Genomic DNA, 18,069 nt, shown 5'->3' with positions numbered 1-18,069 from the left:
TCAAATAACAGATTTCAAAGTCAATTGCAAAAATAACCTCTGCGTTGACTAGACGACTTATATTTTAGTCGTCTGGAATACTTAGATTGAAGTCGTCCGAGTCGACCTAAATGGAAGACTTCGCTGGTAGTCTACTACATGACCTCTGTGGATGTCGTCTATGTCAATGTTTAATAAACTTGCATTTTCTCTAAAACTATAAAGACTTTTTAACATTTTCTTTTTAATTCATGTTTATTAATGAATATTTGGGCTACTGAATGAAATTTATAACTTAATTGGTGATATTTATGAGGTTACCAACATTCACGTTAATTAAAGTTTCTAACTGATCCGAGAAGACTTCCGCTAGGTTTTAAGTCTTCTACGCTAGTTTTTGAATAACTTGTATTTTTTAGAGTGATAAGTAACTTCAAGATATGTAAAACTCATATTTACAAAATATGTTATCTTCCTTAGTTTTACTAAATTTGACTAAGTTTTTCAAAACAAACTTATAAAAAATATGATATGTTTTGACTAGTTACTATTGTTTGTTTCTATCTCTTAAGTATTATTGTTATAGACACTAATGATGATTATTGTTATGAGTTGGAAGAAGGGTTAAAATGCTTCTTAAAATGTTGTATCAATATGAAGCTACCAACATTCTTGTTTATTAAGATGAGAAAAAGGCCATTGGAGTTTATTATTGCATATGTGAGGTTCAAAGATAAGAAAAAGGCTACTGAAGTCTATTATTTCATTGATTTGTAAATGTGTAAACACATTGTCAGCACATGTATTACATCTTGGGAAACATTATTACTGATTTTACAAACAATTCACAACTAAAAGAGTAGACATGCAATTCACAAAACAGACCACACACAAAACTATTATAGATCATTCCTATACAAAGACAAGCTTGGACTCCACTTGATAAGGAAGAAGACTTTGTCAGAAGACTTCCAGAAAGTCCAGACGACTTCTAGGAAGTCGAGACGACTTCTAGGAAGTCCAGACGACTTCCAGACAACTTCCAGACGACTTCCAGGAAGTCCAGCCGACTTTCAGGAAGTCCAGCCGACTTTCAGGAAGTCCAGACGACTGAAATGGAAGTAGTCTGGAAGATTTCCTAGAAGTCGTCTAGTGCATTATATTTTAGACGACTAGTAGGTAAGTCGTCCAGAGGTCTTCCAGATCTGAAAAACCTGCATATCAAATCCAGATCTGAAAAACCTGCATATCCAAAAACGTTCAAATGGCTTTAAAACAGAAAAAAATATGAGTGGAAGATTAGATAAGTCTACTTTTATAAAACACACAAAAAATACATATCTAAAATTAATAGATCTACCTTTAAATGAGTGGAAGATTAGTACCATTTGATTAAAAACCTGCTAAAAAGATAGATAAGTAAGAAAGACATGAGACAAAACTGAAAAATTCATATAAAGTTTGGTTTTTTCAAGTCAAAAAGATTAGAGTGGGTTTGGAGAGTTTTAGTTTGGGAAAAAAATAAGAACTTTATACAACAAGAAGTTACCAAATGAAGAAAAATCAGACATAAAAACTAACCAAAATGCTTAAATCTATTATGAAAGAGAGACTTTGTCATAAGACTTCCATGAAGTCCATATGACTTCTAGGAAATCAAGATGACTTCTAGGAAGTCAAGATGACTTCCTAGAACTCGTCTGGAAGACTTCCTGGAAGTCGTCTAGTGCATTATATTTTAGACGACTAACATGTAAGTCGTCTCAGAAGTCTTCTAGATCTAAAAAACCTGCATATCCAAAAACGTTCAATTGACTTAAAAACAGAGAAAATGCGTGGAAAATTAGATAAATCTACCTTTATAGAACACATAAATATACATATCTAAAATTAATAGATCTACCTTTAAATAAGTAGAAGATGAGTAGCATCTGATTAAAAACCAGCAAAAGAGATAGATTAGTAAGAAATATATGAAACAAAACTGAAAAATTCATATAAAGTTTGGTGTTTTCAAGTCAAAGAGATTAGAGAGAGGTTGAAGAGTTTTAGAATGATGAACATTACATTTTTGTTGCAAACATTTGAGAGGAGGAGAGAGAATGTGTAAATTTTTCTTTATATAGGGAGAAAAAAATCCAATTAGGTTAAATATTTTTGATTCAGACGACTTTCTATACGACTTACTTGTATTTTTGTAAGTCATCCAGAAGAGTTTAATATTTTTAGTGGAAAATTAAAATATTTTTAGCGAGAAACTAAAATAGAAGACTCCCTGGTTTAAATTATTTAAGCGGGAAAATATTTTTTTTTTAATTTTAGGCGGGAATATTCGGACGACTTACATGTAAGTCATCTGTTTTAATTTCTTCACAAGACGACTGAAATGTAAGTCGTCTAGACCCTAAACATAACTCCTAAACTTAACTAACAAACTAAACACATTATAAAATCAAATTAAACTTCAAAAGTGTTTTACTATGTATAGGTAAAAAAATTAGTTTTTCAAAAAAACATTCAAGCTTTCCAGAATCTAACCCTAAGAATACATACAATACTACAACATATGTTGCCAAACCCTAGATCAAAGAATACCATGATTCACTACATACACTCATCTATGTTGAAAACAATTCAATTTTGTTATTTTTTTATTTTATATCACTTAAAACTATTTATAATTACATGATTTTATTTTTTCGTGTATCAAAATCTTTTTTTTTTAAAATTAAAAATTATTTTTAAGATCAGCAACACCAGAAGACTTACTTTGAAGTTGTCAGACGACTTCCAACATCTCAGACGACTCAGACAACTTACAGCGCTGCAGCGCACCGTGGGAACTAACTGCCCCGTGGACCCCAGGCTCACAGCGCTGCAGCGCACCGACCCCAACCCCACCATTATGAGTTCTCTCTAACTCAATAATTAGGTTGTTGGTGAGCGTCAAACCCAGGACCTCACCCTTTAACAACATTCTCACATGACAAGCTGTCACCAATTGACCAAATTGTAGCACCCGTCTCCTCTTCTCTCGAGAACGGCGTGCTACTAACCATAAAATACCAAATTAAACCGATTTATAAAACCAAATAAAATGTCAAATCTTTTACTCAAATAATTTCCAAATAAAAAGAGTTTATAATTTAAAACAAATTACATTAAATCGAAAAGTTAATTAAAACCGAACTAAAATACAATGATCCCAAGACACCAAACCGTCCAAATATTCAACTACTCGGCAAGCTCACCTGCAATGGGAAGAAAGAGGGATAAGCAACAGGGGAGTCACCCAGTGAGGTATGAGATGCTAAACCGCAAACCACTGACTCAGTACATAACACTACGACTATGTAGGCATAGCTCTAGCATGAAGCAAACACGGTGTCTAATACACCACATAAAACATCAAATGTGCTGATAGTGCATAACTAGTTCACACACCCCGCATTCTCCTCATGCGGATATACATATACAACTCTATGCGCCGCTAGTACAAGAGTCCATCCTTGTACCCCGCAATCACCTATGCGCCGCTAGTACAAACGTCTTTGTACCCGCAATCCCTCATACAGTGCGCCGCTAGCATAGACGTCCATATGCCCCGCAATCTCCATACAATGCGCCGCTAACAACGTCTCTGTGTCCCGCAATCTCCACATAATGTGCCGTTAGCACAACACCTTTGTGCCCTGCAATCAATAACAGACTTATGTATACATATATATATATATATATATATATATAACATTTCTTAATTCATTCAAATCAATCAACCGTTGAATCCTCTATTATCTTATTTCCACTTTAATAAGTAAATAATAATAAACAAACAAGCAAAACTCTTAAACAGACTCGATTCACAGATGAATCATGTTTCGAAACTAGACTTTCTATAATAGTAGTACTAAACTAACTCAGGATTTAACGGAGTAGCCCTCACCTTAGCCAATATCGGAAATGAATTGGGAAACGGATATCCTCGCCTAACAAGTCGTGACCAAATTTTAGCATGGATTACTTGTTGACTAAGTCTCACCTAAATCATAAGATTACACCATGCACAAGTTACGATTAGGTTTTATGCTACAAAGGTAGCTTGCCACACAAGGAATAGAGAAAAGGTCACTTAGCTATTACGGCTTGGTATCACGTTAAAGGATCTCACACTTTGGCAACGTGGGCTCCAATCCATCTATGGTGACTCACGGTTGAGGATCACGGCTGGTCAGACTGAAACGGCTCCGGCAGTGGTGCTTGGTGGTGTTGATGCGTGCCGGTGGTGTCAAGATGCGAAAGCTCCAGCTTGTAGACCCCTTCTCCACGGTGACAACATATCTCTAGTACACTAGCCAATCCTCCGGTAAAGGGGCTGGCTCCAGTGGCATGGCTCGCGGTGGTTGATGGTGAAGGGCATGGCTCTGGTGGTGACTAGCGATGGTGGATGCGTCACGTCTTCTCGGTCATCAAACACACGAACACATGAAGAACATGGGGGAGAAGAAGAGAATGGCACAAGTGATGAGCAAGAAAGATGGGGAGGGAGATGAGAAACGGGATGAACCAAATGGAGAGAAGAGAACATGGAGATCATGAACTATGATGAAGAAGAACAAGGTGGTGTGGAGAAGAGTGCTGGCGGCTCACGTTTAAGAAGAATAAGACAATTATATAGTTAGGTAAAATAATTGTTTTACTAAGGGTTTTGTTCAGGAAAAAATTAAAACTAAACCAAACCATTATTTAATAAAACCGGTTTATCGGGTCACGGTCGTTACAATTCTTCCCCACTTAACCGGAGTTCTCCCCGAATTCCAAAAAGAACCGGGAAGGAACTTCAACGGCTATGAAAAAAGAAGAACACAAGATAAAGCAAACAACGAAAACAAATTGAAACTTGGTATTCTCTTGCAATAATAAAAGAGTTAGTAACGTTAACAACTAACCAAATGATACTAGACAAAAGGGTGTCACTTTATTTTGAAATTCCCAATCTCCAGGAAACATTAAAAACTGCTAAAATCCGAGTCCCATAAATCCCCATCCCAGGTCGGAGCTGGGACAGAACCCGCTCTGATACCAAATTGTAGCACATGTCTCCTCCTTTCTCGAGAACGGCGTGCTACTAACCAAAAAATACCAAATTAAACCGATTTATAAAACCAAATAAAATGTCAAACCTTTTACTCAAATAATTTCCATATAAAAAGAGTTTATAATTTAAAACCAATTACATTAAATCGAAAAGTTAATTAAAACCGAAATAAAATACAATGATCCCAAGACACCAAACCGTCCAGATATCCTACTACTCGGTAAGCTCACCTGCAATGGGAAGAAAGAGGGATGAGCAACAGGGAAGTCACCCAGTGAGGTATGGGATGCTAAACCGCAAACCACTGACTCAGTACATAGCACTACTATGTAGGCATAGCTTTAGCATGAAGCAAACACGGTGTCTAATACACCACATAAAACATCAAATGCGCTGATAGTGCATAATTAGATCACACACCCTGCATTCTCCTCATACGGATATAAATATACAACTCTATGCGCCGCTAGTACAAGAGTCTATCCTTGTACCCTGCAATCACCTATGCGCCGCTAGTACAAACGTCTTTGTACTCCGCAATCCCTCATACAGTGCGCCGCTAGCATAGATGTCCATATGCCCCGCAATCTCCATACAATGCGCCGCTAACACAAACGTCTATGTGTCCCGCAATCTCCACACAATGCGCCGTTAGCCCAGCATCTTTGTGCTCCGCAATCTCATAACAGACTTATGTATACATATATATATATATATATATATATATTAACAGTTCTTAATTTATTCAAATCAATCAACCGTTGAATCCTCTATTATTCTATTTCCACTTTAACACGCAAATAATAATAAACAAACAAGCAAAACTCTCAAACTGACTCGATTCACAGAGATGGATCATGTTTCGAAACTAGATTTTCCATAATAGTAGTACTAAACTAGCTCGGGATTTAACGGAGTAGCCCTCACCTTAGCCAATATCGGAAATGAATTGGGAAACGGATATCCTCGCCTAACAAGTCGTGACCAAATTTTAGCATGGATTACTTGTTGACTAAGTCTCACCTAAATCATAAGATTACACCATGCACAAGTTACGATTAGGTTTTATGCTACAAAGGTAGCTTGCCACACAAGGAATAGAGAAAAGGTCACTTAGCTATTACGGCTTGGTATCACGTTAAAGGATCTCACACTTTGGCATTATCGGAAATGAATTGGGAAACGGATATCCTCGCCTAACAAGTCGTGACCAAATTTTAGCATGGATTACTTGTTGACTAAGTCTCACCTAAATCATAAGATTACACCATGCACAAGTTACGATTAGGTTTTATGCTACAAAGGTAGCTTGCCACACAAGGAATAGAGAAAAGGTCACTTAGCTATTACGGCTTGGTATCACGTTAAAGGATCTCACACTTTGGCAACGTGGGCTCCATCTACAGTGACTCACGGTTGAGGATCACGGCTGGTCAGACTGAAACGGCTCTGGCTGTGGTGTTTGGTTGTCACATTCCGGTTCTCTCAAACCGGAATGGTTTTGTTTTTCTTAATTATTAACTTGATTTTGACCAAAGTCCATTAGCTTTTGTCATTCTTCTCTGGCCCGTGTAGTAAGCCCTAGTTTTTTTATTCCTATAAAAAGGAGCCGCCTCCTTCTCTTCTCACCCATTTAGAAATCAGAGCGAAGCCCTGCCGAGTTCCAGAGAGCTCTGAAAACCCTAGCCGTCAAAGTTTCTCTTTTCTCTTCTCTCTCGCCTGCGTCTCTCTCTCTCTCTCTCTCTCTCTCTCTCTCTCTCTCTCTCTCTCTCTCTCTCTCTCTCTCTCTCTCTCTCTCTCTCTCTCTCTCTCTCGCTCTCTCTCTCTCCTTGTTGTTCGCCGTTTGCTGAAGGCTGGAGCCAAGCCGTTGGAGATCCCTGATGAACCAATCCAATTCTATGTCCAGATCTCTCCATGTCTTCTTTCTAGATCTGGTCACTAGTGAGGTAAGGAACCCTAGTGTCATTTTCTTCTTCTCCTTTCTATTCCTTTTCTTAGATCTCTTATCTCGGGTCTTTGATGGTAGCACCTACCCGTTTATTTGTAGATCTGGTTCGTTGAAAGCCATAAGCTTCCGATCTGGTTCTACTCTCTTTCCCATTCTCAGATCTAAGACCAAGGTGAGGGCTTGTTGCAATCTCTATCTCCTTCCATCATTATCTCATCATGGTAGACGTGTCTTAGTTGATCATTCATCCTTACTTGTTACTTTCTATAGATCTACTAATATAAATAACTATACATATGATATATATATATATATATATATATATATATATATATAAATATCTTGATGCTTGATGTGTGAAAAACATAGATCTATTGCTAAGGTTGTTAAAATATGGTTGAATGATGTTTGAGGATTGAATGTGATGATTGTATTGATTGGGGTTATTGAATAAGAGGATGATATCTATATAATTGGGAGATGTAAATGAGTTAGAGAAAGGGTTAAGGCCTATGTGTGTCGGTGTAACGTGGTGGAATGACATATATGTATGTCTCGGGCATTACATCGTTTCTTGTTGGGTCATGTGGCAATCGTTTGAGGTGGCATGATTCATCGCCGGAGCGGGCATGTGGCGTGCCTGTAAATGAAGTAACGTAGAAGCGTGATGTCGTGGAGACAACGTGGAACGTATGAACATGGTGGCGGATCAAGCGTGAACCGGTGTCGGTAACTTGATTGCGTGAAGGCGTGAGACAGCGTGATGTCGTGGAGACAATGCAACATGAAAGTTCTCGCGCAACAACATGAGGAACACGGGTACCGATTTAGGTGGCGTGGTCTCATTGTTGGCACCACCGGGGTTTATCCTCGTTTCTTGTTGATTACTTTTGATTTACTGAATGTTAAAGTTAGATGTTTATGCTATGTTGTGTGATGATTGTCGGGTGATTGAGTTTGGGGCTCCTAGAGCTTCCCTCACTGAGCTTTTGTCGAAATGCTCATCCCTCCTTCTTCCCTTTTCATTTCAGGTTCGGCTCATATTGGTGGGTTTTTGTCAAAGACGTCCTGGGATCCTAAAGACACATTGTTTCGGCCTTGTGGCTGGAGACATGTGTCATGATATCGCCGACTATTTCAGCTATGCTGGGTCGGAGTGTCACAAGTGGTATCAGAGCCCAGGAAAGACTCTCTAGTCCTAACCTAGAGGGTCAGTCTCGACTCAAACCAATATGAATTGAACAAGTTTCTAATCTCTTACTTAATGGTTGAGTTTTCCCTTTACTCCGTTCGGAATTCGGGGCAAATTCCCAGTTAAGTGGGGTAGAGTTGTCACATTCCGGTTCTTCCAAACCGGAATGGTTTTGTTTTTCTTAATTATTAACTTGATTTGGACCAAAGCCCATTAGCTTTTGTCATTCTTCTCTGGTCCGTGTAGTAAACCCTAGGGTTTTTTTTCTTTTTTTCCTATAAAAAGGAGCCGCCTCCTTCTCTTCTCACCCATTTAGAAATCAGAGCGAAGCCCTGCCGAGTTCTAGAGAGATCTGAAAACCCTAGCCGTCAAAGTTTCTCTTTTCTCTTCTCTCTCGCCTGCGTCTCTCTCTCTCTCTCTCTCTCTCTCTCTCTCTCTCTCTCTCTCTCTCTCTCCTTGTTGTTCGCCGTTTGCTGAAGGCTGGAGCCAAGCTGTTGGAGATCCCTGATGAACCGATCCAATTCTATGTCCAAATCTCTCCATGTCTTCTTTCTAGATCTGGTCACTGGTGAGGTAAGGAACCCTAGTGTCATTTTCTTCTTCTCCTTTCTATTCCTCCTCTTAGATCTCTTATCTCGGGTCTTTGATGGTAGCACCTACCCATTTATTTGTAGATCTGGTTTGTTGAAAGCCATAAACTTCAGATCTGGTTCTACTCCCTTTCCCATTCTCAGATCTAAGACCAAGGTGAGGGCTTGTTGCAATCTCTATCTCCTTCCATCATTATCTCATCATGGTAGAAGTGTCTTAGTTGATCATTCATCCTAACTTGTTACTTTCTATAGATCTACTAATATAAATAACTATACATATGATATATATAAATATTTTGATGCTTGATGTGTGAAAAACATAGATCTATTGCTAAGGTTGTTAAAATATGGTTGAATGATGTTTGAGGATTGAATATGATGATTGTATTGATTGGGGTTATTGAATAAGAGGATGATATCTATATAATTGGGAGATGTAAATGAGTTAGAGAAAGGCTTAAGGCCTATGTGTGCCGGTGTAACGTGGTGGAATGACATATATGTATGTCTCTGGCGTTACATCGTTTCTTGTTGGCTCATGTGGCAATCATTTGAGTTGGCATGATTCATCTCCGGAGCGGGCATGTGGCGTGCCTGTAAATGAAGTAACGTAGAAGCTTGATGTCGTGGAGACAACGTAGAACGTATGAACATGGTGGCGGATCAAGCGTGAACCGGTGTCGGTAACTTGATTGCGTGAAGGCGTGAGACAGCGTGATGTCGTGGAGACAACGCAACATGAAAGTTCTCGCGCGACAACATGAGGAAGGCCGGTACCGATTTAGGTGGCGTGGTCTCATTGTTGGCACCACCGCGGTTTATCCTTGTTTCTTGTTGGTTGCTTTTGATTTACTGAATGTTAAAGTTAGATGTTTATGCTATGTTGTGTAATGATTGTCGGGTGATTGATTTCGGGGATCCTAAAACTTCTCTCACTTAGCTTTTTCGAAATGCTCATCCCTCCTTCTTCCCTTTTCATTTCAGGTTCGGCTCATATTGGTGGGTTTTTGTCAAAGACGTCCTGGGATCTTAAAAACACATTGTTTCGGCCTTGTGGCTGGAGACATGTGTCATGATATCACCGACTATTTCAGCTATGCTGGGTCGGGGTGTCACATTGGTCGTGTTGATGCGTGCCGGTGGCGTCAAGATGCGAACGCTCCAGCTCGTACACCCCTTCTCCACGGTGACAACATATCTCTAGTACACTAGCCACTCCTCCGGTAAAGGCGCTGGCTCCAGTGGCATGGCTCGCGGTGGTTGATGGTGAAGGGCATGGCTCCGGTGGTGACTAGCGATGGTGGATGCGTCACGTCTTGTCGGTCATCAAACACACGAACACATGAAGAACATGGGGGAGAAGAAGAGAATGGCACAAGTGATGAGCAAGAGAGATGGGGAGGGAGATGAGAAACGGGATGAACCAAATGGAGAGAAGAGAACATGGAGATCATGAACTATGATGAAGAAGAACAAGGTGATGTGGAGAAGAGTGCTGGCGGCTCACGTTTAAGAAGAACTAGATTTTGATCCGCGCTTGGAAAGCGCAGGTTTTTTGGATTATATTATAATACAAAGTCTTATTATATCAAAAAATATAATTTTTAACAGTTATATAATCTATGAATTAGTTTATTTGATATTTTATATGTTCACTTTTACGTAAGTTTTTTTAGGCATGATAATTATATCCGGATCAAAAAAACAAACCGAACTGACACGGAAATATAGGTTTAGTTCAGGTCCAGAGAAGATAACCTATTGGGGTTTTTTTGGACCCGCATATCTTTGTTTGAGTCTGGATCCTACCCTAGACCCGATCATAAATATGTTGTGTTTATTTGGTATATTTTGAATATGTTTCCGGCATTATGAATATTTTTTTTAGGTTTTTGGTTTACGATTATAGTTTTTGATTTCAGGTAAAATTTTCAAATTAAATTTTTTTTTGTGTATTTGGATAAAATTTTGGGTATTTTTAATTCAGTGTCAGATTTTGAATAAGATTTTGAATTTTTAGGTATTTGAATTTTTTGGGTTTTTTTTTTTGGAGTTTCAAGTACTTTCCGTGTTTTGGATATTTTTCAGATTTTTTAGATATTTCGAATCTTTTTAGGATCCTAAATACCCGAACAGATGTGGATCCATTACGTCCATATCGGGTCCAACAACCTTTTGATATAGTTTTTTAACGTTATTGTACAAAAACATGGTTGATGAAATATTTTTTAGAAAACTCATTTTTAAATATGAAAATATCTATCAAACTATAGACGGTTGAAAATTTAGTATATAATATGAGATTTTAATGGGAAAATTTATATATGATATGATTACGTTATTATAAAGAAAAGAGGAAGTTAAAATGTACACATATATGTCGTGTAACTTCTCTTATTTTAAATTATATATTATATGATAAAAATGATAATATAAAACATTAGTTTCAATGCTTTTATGATTAAAAGTCAAAATGGTAAACATAATAATAGTAAATTAGTGATGATTAAGAATTAGGAGTGGTATTTGAATAAATAAAGGAATTAAATAAAGTATTGTTAGAGAAATATATGGTAACATATTGTTAGTCTAAGTTTAAGGTAAGATCAAAAAATAATGAGTTAAATAAAAGGGTCCAAACAACTTTGTTAGGTAGATTTTCTAAGACTCCTCCCCTTTTAATAGTATTGATAAGACAATTATATAGTTAGGTAAAATAATTGGTTTACTAAGGGGTTTGTTCAGGAAATAATTAAAACTAACCCAAACCATTATTTAATAAAACCGGATTATCGAGTCACGGTCGTTACATATATACACACAACAACACAATTTCACATGGAGACACAACACAAGTTCTCAAAATAACTTTGGTGGAGCTAAAAAAAAATGGCGCCATCGCATTTTGTTAGTTCTCTCATTTGTTAGTTCTTCCAGACTTACCCTTTTGCTTTTCCTCCAGCAAAACAGACGGATAGTCTTTCTGAAAAAGGTTTAAAAACAGCAGGAACTCACATGATTTAAAATTTAGAATCATCACCTCTACAATATTGCAATCCACATCTAAGAGGTCATAATCACAAAAGCACATTATACAATATCATAGCTTAACAACCAAATTTACATAGCCAACAACTTAGCAAATCATGTCTGACATTCCCCTCTACCAACCTCATTTCTTAGCATAAATAAATGAGCAGGCTTTATCTTGGGAGTATCGATCACAAAATGCAAGGATTCTCCAACAAATATCTGGATCTGCAGGTAAAAGTTAGTTTTTATCTTTTCTCTCTTCTAATTTCTCTCTTTAGTCAAAGTCTGCTTATTGCAGGTTCATTTTCCAAGATTAGACATGCTTCAATGAATCAAGCCTTAATGGTGGTTGCCACTAAGTCATGTTCACTTCTTTTTGACCTATATCCAAGAATTCATATGAATCGAACCTTGATGATTGCCGCCACCAAGTCCCGTTCGAATTCTTTTTTTTTTTTTGAAGGAGTCCTTATGAAGCAAGCCTTAATGGTTGTAGCCACCAAGTCCTGTTCGGATTCCTCCTAACTAACACCTAAATTTAATTTATTTTTTTCTTTTTCGTTTTTTTCTTTTAAAATAAATATCTCTACCTATAAATCTAGGGTCGAAATAGAGAGAGAAAATGTGATAAATTTACACAAGGCTTTAGCTCCAAGACAAGCAGTTGTGTCAGGTTTAGTGTTGGAGGTCAGCTTTGGTTCCTTCAAACAATCTCAGCAAGTATGAGTAGTTGACAAGTTGATCCACTTTAGTATCTTTAGTATTATCTCCAATCAGTAAATCTAGAATGGTGCTAAAGAGTGGTTAGATAACAAGAAAAAATCTAAAAAGTTCATTATCCCCTTCTTGACTCAATAAAAATCTTTTGAAAACATTTTTATAAGACTCATGAACACACTAATATCAGTAAACATTCCCCCAGACTTAAATTACACTATCCTCAGTGTATATCTATTCGGAGTTATGGTGAGAAATAATCATAAGTAAACAATTTAATAAGTTAGAACAATATACCTGACCGGGTTAAGTGTCGATCAATGGAAAGGAGTCACCATCGGTCGCTGCAGATGATGTACTGTCGATCGATATCGACATGATCTCATTGGTCGATTTTATAATTGTCTACTCGGATTTTTTTTAAAAAAATTTAAACTAAATCCTAAATATTCGAAACCTAGAAATGGGTTGCCTCCCATTCCGCATTTATTATCAGGAAGAAGGCCTAAGTTTAAAGGCCTGCTAATTGGCGGTTTAGCCCAATAGTATTTCAGTCGTTGACCATTCACTGTAAATTCTTCTCCTTTATCGTTTATAAGTGTGATGGCTCCATAATGTTTGACATCCACAACAGTGAAGGGACATGACCAACGAGATCGCTGTTTTCCAGGAAACAGCATAAGCCGAGAGTTATATAACAACACTTGATCATTTGGTTCGAAGTGCCTAGAGATGATCTTTTTATCATGATATGCTTTCATTTTCTCTTTATAGATCTTTGAACTCTCATAGGCTAAGTGTCTTATTTCATCCAGCTCGTTAAGCTGTATTAGTCTCCTTTCGGAAGCTGGTTTGATGTCAAAATTTAATAATTTTATAGCCCATTCTGCCTTATGTTCTAGCTCAACCGGTAAGTGGCAGGATTTTCCATAGAGTAGGTGAAATGGGGTTGTTCCTAGTGGGGTGCTGTATGCAGTTCGGTAGGCCCAAAGTGCATTGTCCAGTTTTCTAGACAAATCTTTCCTAGAAGTTCCTACGGTCTTTTCTAAGATTTATTTTCCTACGGTCGATTTGAGACTTCTACTTGTCCACTTGTTTGCGGATGGTAGGGCGGAGCAACTCTGTGGTGAACTCCGTTCTTCCGGAGTAATCCGTCAAAAACTTTGTTAATAAAGTGGGAGGCACTGTCGCTTATGACTGACTATTCTAGGAACTATAAATCCTGGAAAAATAATGCTCTTGAAAAGCTTGATAACTACAGATGCGTCATTTGTTGGGAAAGCTACTGCTTCGACCCATTTTGATACATAATCAACAGCGACTAGTATGTATTTGTTCCCGTACAAAGAAGGAAAAGGACCCATGAAATCTATTCCCCAACAATCAAAGACTTCTACCTCTAGAATACACTTTTGTTCCATTTCATGTCATTTACTGATTTTCCCCCTTCGTTGGCATCTGTCGCATTGTGCTATGAATGCGTGAGCATTGCGAAACATGGTCGGCCACAAGAATCCAGCCTGAAGGATTTTTGACATCGTTTTAAAGGTTGCAAAATGTCCAGCGTAGTCGGATCCATGGCATTGGAATAAAATATCAGGGATTTCAGTTTCGGCGACGCAACGTCTATATATCCCGTCAGAGCAATGTTTGTAGAGATATGGTCCATCCCAATGATATCTCCTAATTTCTCTTAAGAACTTCTTCGTTGTATAACCTCTTAGCTCTTCGGGTTCTACGTCAGCAGCTAGATAGTTTACAATATCAGCGTACCAAGGTCTATTCATTAAACCTTTTTCGTCTGTGTGCACTTCTCGACTCAGACTTCCGTCTAAGGGAGAATCATGTTCAGGAGGCACAGTGTTGCAGGCGACGCTGACTTTTATAACGAAAGTGATGGTTATGTGGGAATTTTCTTGGTTTTGATCATCGGTAGTGTCGATCGACATATCATCGGTAGTGTCGATCGACATAGCATTGGTAGTGTCGATCGACATAGCATCATAGGCGTCGATCGATGGTTCCTCGGATGCAAGACATATTTTACCGACGAATGATGAATCTGTTTGGTAAACATTCTCTATCGGCAAGAAATCATCGATAGGGACGTCTTCCTCTATTCGTATCCGGGAAAGATGATCTGCGACTCCGTTTTCTACTCCTCATTTGTCTTTAATCTCAATGTCAAATTCCTGGAGTAGCAGGATCCATCGTAAAAGTCGTGGTTTCGCATCTTTCTTCTGCATTAAATATTTTATCGCAGCGTGGTCTGTCTGAACAATCACTCGCAAACTGACTAGGTATTGGCGGAAATTTTCAAATGCATAGACTACAACAAGCAGTTCTTTTTCTGTTGTTGCGTAATTCCTTTGTGCCTCGTCGAGTGTTTGACTAGCATAGTAAACTGCATGTAGCTTTTTATCTTTTCTTTGGCCTAGAACTGCTCCTACAGCAAAATCGCTCGCATCGCACATGATTTTGAAAGGAAGATTCCAGTCAGGTACTTGTACGATGGGGGCAGTTATCAAGACTTTCTTTATTTCCTCAAAATACTTTACGCATTCTGGTGAGAAATCGAATTATAACTTCTTTACAGAGGAGGGAGGTGAGAGGTCTAGCAATTTTGCTAAAATCATGTTTGAACTTCATGTAAAATCCGGCATGCCCGAGAAAAACCTCCTGTAAAATCCGGCATGCCCGAGAAAACTTCTCACGTCTTTTACGTTCGTGGGTGCAGTCAGACCGGTCATTACCTCAACCTTCGCCCGATCTACTTCTATTCCAGCAGCGGACACTTTATGTCCTAGGACGATTCCATCGTTAACCATAAAGTGGCCTTTTTCCCAATTTCGAACGAGGTTATTTTCTGCACATCTTGCCAAGACTTTACATAGGTTATCGAGACAGTTTTTGAAACTGGATCCATATATACTGAGAAATCGTCCATAAAGAAATCCATGAAATCTTCTATCATAAATATCGACATCATGCATTGTTGGAAGGGGGCATGGGCATTACAAAGAATGAATGGCATTCTGCGGTATGCGAATGTTCCGTAAGGGCATGTAAAGGTGGTCTTTTCTTGATCGTCAGGATGTATAGGAATTTGGAAAAATCCAGAGTATCCGTCAAGAAAATAGTAGTATTGGTGAGTTGACAATCTTTCCAACATTTGATCAATGAAGGGTAAGAAAACGTGATATTTTCTTGTGGCAGCGTTTAGCTTCCTATAATCGATACACATTCGATGTCCAGTGACAGTTTGCTTGAGAATGAGTTCGTTTTTATCATTCATAACCACTGTAATTCTGCCTTTCTTAGGTACAACATGCACGGGGCTCACCCAGTTGCTATCCGAAATTGAAAAGATGATTCCAGCATCTAGAAGTTTGATAATTTCCCTCTTAACAACTTCTTTCAAGTTCGGGTTTAGCATTCTTTGATATTCCACTGACGATTTGGAATCGTCTTCTAAGTGAATTTGGTGCATGCACAGATCTGGAGAGATACCAGGAATATCCTCTATGGAGTATCCGAGGGCTTTCCTATATTTGCGCATATTATTCATTAACAGCGCAAGTTCTCCGTTGGTTAGGTTAGCATTTAAAACTATGGGGTAAGAATTATTGTAGAGAAAAGCATACTTTAGTCCGGCGGGTAATTTCTTTAACTCAATTTTTGGTGCGTTTTCGAGATCCCAATTTTCTAGAGGGGATGGTTGTCGATCGATGGCGGCCTTTAAATATCGATCAACGTTAATTTCCGAATCGTCCTCCTCCATGTCATCGACATATTCTATTTCTACACTTGTGTCCATCAATCTCGCGTATTCATCAGCTCTGATGTCGATGCTAAATGTTTCCTCTTCGGTAGATGTGAGCACTTTTTTCAGGGGATCATCTGAGTATTGGTATATGAAGGATTCTTCAGCCAACTCAGAGATATCGTCCACGTAAGCGGCTTGTTTATCGATCAAGGGTCGTTTTATCAGTTTTTCCATATCAAAGGTCATTGGAATGTTTCCAATGTTTAAACATATCCGACCTTCCTTGACGTTGATGATTGCACCAGCGGTAGCTAGAAATGGTCTTCCTTAGATGAGTGGATCTTTTGGTTCATTCTGATATTTCAACACAACAAAATCCGTTGGTACGTGACACTCATTAATTCTTATCGACACGTCATCTAGTACTCCCTCAGGTACTCTAACGGATCTATCAGCAAGAACCAAAGTTATTTTGGTTGGTTTGAACTCGTTGTATCCCAGGGATATCGCAACAGAGTGTGGCACGCTGGATCCTAGGTCACAAAGGGATCGAGGAAAACTCTTATTTCGTATGTTGCAATCTAGAACAATACTGCAGATCAGGTCTCTTAATCGGAGTTACGCCTTGGATTATTGCACTCACTTCCTCCGAAACTATCATGACGCTGTGTTAAGCAGCTGAAAAGCTGTTGGAAACCATATCCTTTACATATTTCGTTATCGAAGGTGACACATTTATGGCATCACTTAGTGGCATTTCCAACGTGATTCTATCGAATGCTTTCTTGCAGATCGCTTTATCCAATTCTCGCTTAGTTTGCGTCTTGTTAGGAGGAAAGGGTGGCAAAGTCCTATACACTCTCTCTACTGCCGACTTGGCAGGAGTCGAGTGTCGATCGACATTGCCTTCATTTTGTCGATCGATATTTATCGCAGTCGGTCGATCGAAATCATTCCCTTCTTGTCGATCTATTTCCACATTTTCTTCGGACTCCTCATCTTCTTTATTCTAGGTTAATCGCCGCCTTCTCAGCTTCAGGGGGTTTTTCTGCAGAAGTGATTTCTGCAGTGCTTGGGTAAGGCGTTTTCCGCTTCTTAGTAACACAGCACAGACTTGACGTCTCGGGTTGGTTTCAGTTCTTCCAGGAAGGAATCCTTCATCTCTTCTGACAAACTCAGCGTTATGCGCAACTTGGCTATCCAATTTTTTGACATGGTCACTCAAAGTTTCAAACTTATCATGTAAATCAGAATACACGAAATCCAATTTTTCATCGAGAATCGCACTCATTTTCTGCTGGCCTTTCAGAACTTACTCCATCATATACTCCAGTTTGCTCTGCCTTGTAGGTCCTTGTGAAGCTCATGTTTCGCTGCTGATCGGCAAGTCTTTGTCGCGAAAGACAGTTTCATCGATGATCTACATGCTCTTCTTCATCTCCTTCACGTAGAAAAGTCTGACTATCACCGGTAGACCTAACTTGCTCATCTCCAATCACAAAAGCATGAGCTAAATATGATATTTCGTTCACCTCAGATATCCGATCTCCATTCGAATTCTCGGCCATCTTCCTCCTCTCGAGATCAGTCTTCTTTGCACTAGTGCTAGACGTCACATTTTCAATGAGCCTCTTAGCTTCTTCAGGTGTCTTGGTTTTGAAGTTTCCTTGACTCGCAGCGTCCAAAGTCGCTTGGTATGTCCAGTTGAGACCTGTAAGAAAAATATTAAGTAGCTGGATTTCGGAA

General features: G+C 38.6%; 1 protein-coding gene across 1 annotated transcript; it reads right to left on the bottom strand.

Annotated features, from left to right (window-relative positions):
- Positions 1-15,360: 15,360 nt before the first annotated feature.
- On the bottom strand, positions 15,361-16,569 carry LOC117132687. Its single transcript, XM_033287502.1, has one exon. It carries the CDS (start codon positions 16,567-16,569, stop codon positions 15,361-15,363), a length of 1,209 nt encoding a protein of 402 aa, XP_033143393.1.
- Between the last annotated feature and the right edge of the window lie 1,500 nt (positions 16,570-18,069).

The sequence above is a fragment of the Brassica rapa genome, chromosome A03, assembly GCF_000309985.2.
Source record: "Brassica rapa cultivar Chiifu-401-42 chromosome A03, CAAS_Brap_v3.01, whole genome shotgun sequence".
Taxonomy (NCBI): domain Eukaryota; kingdom Viridiplantae; phylum Streptophyta; class Magnoliopsida; order Brassicales; family Brassicaceae; genus Brassica; species Brassica rapa.
The sequence above is the reverse complement of the archived record's forward strand: the minus strand, read 5'-3'. Positions and strand labels throughout refer to the sequence as shown.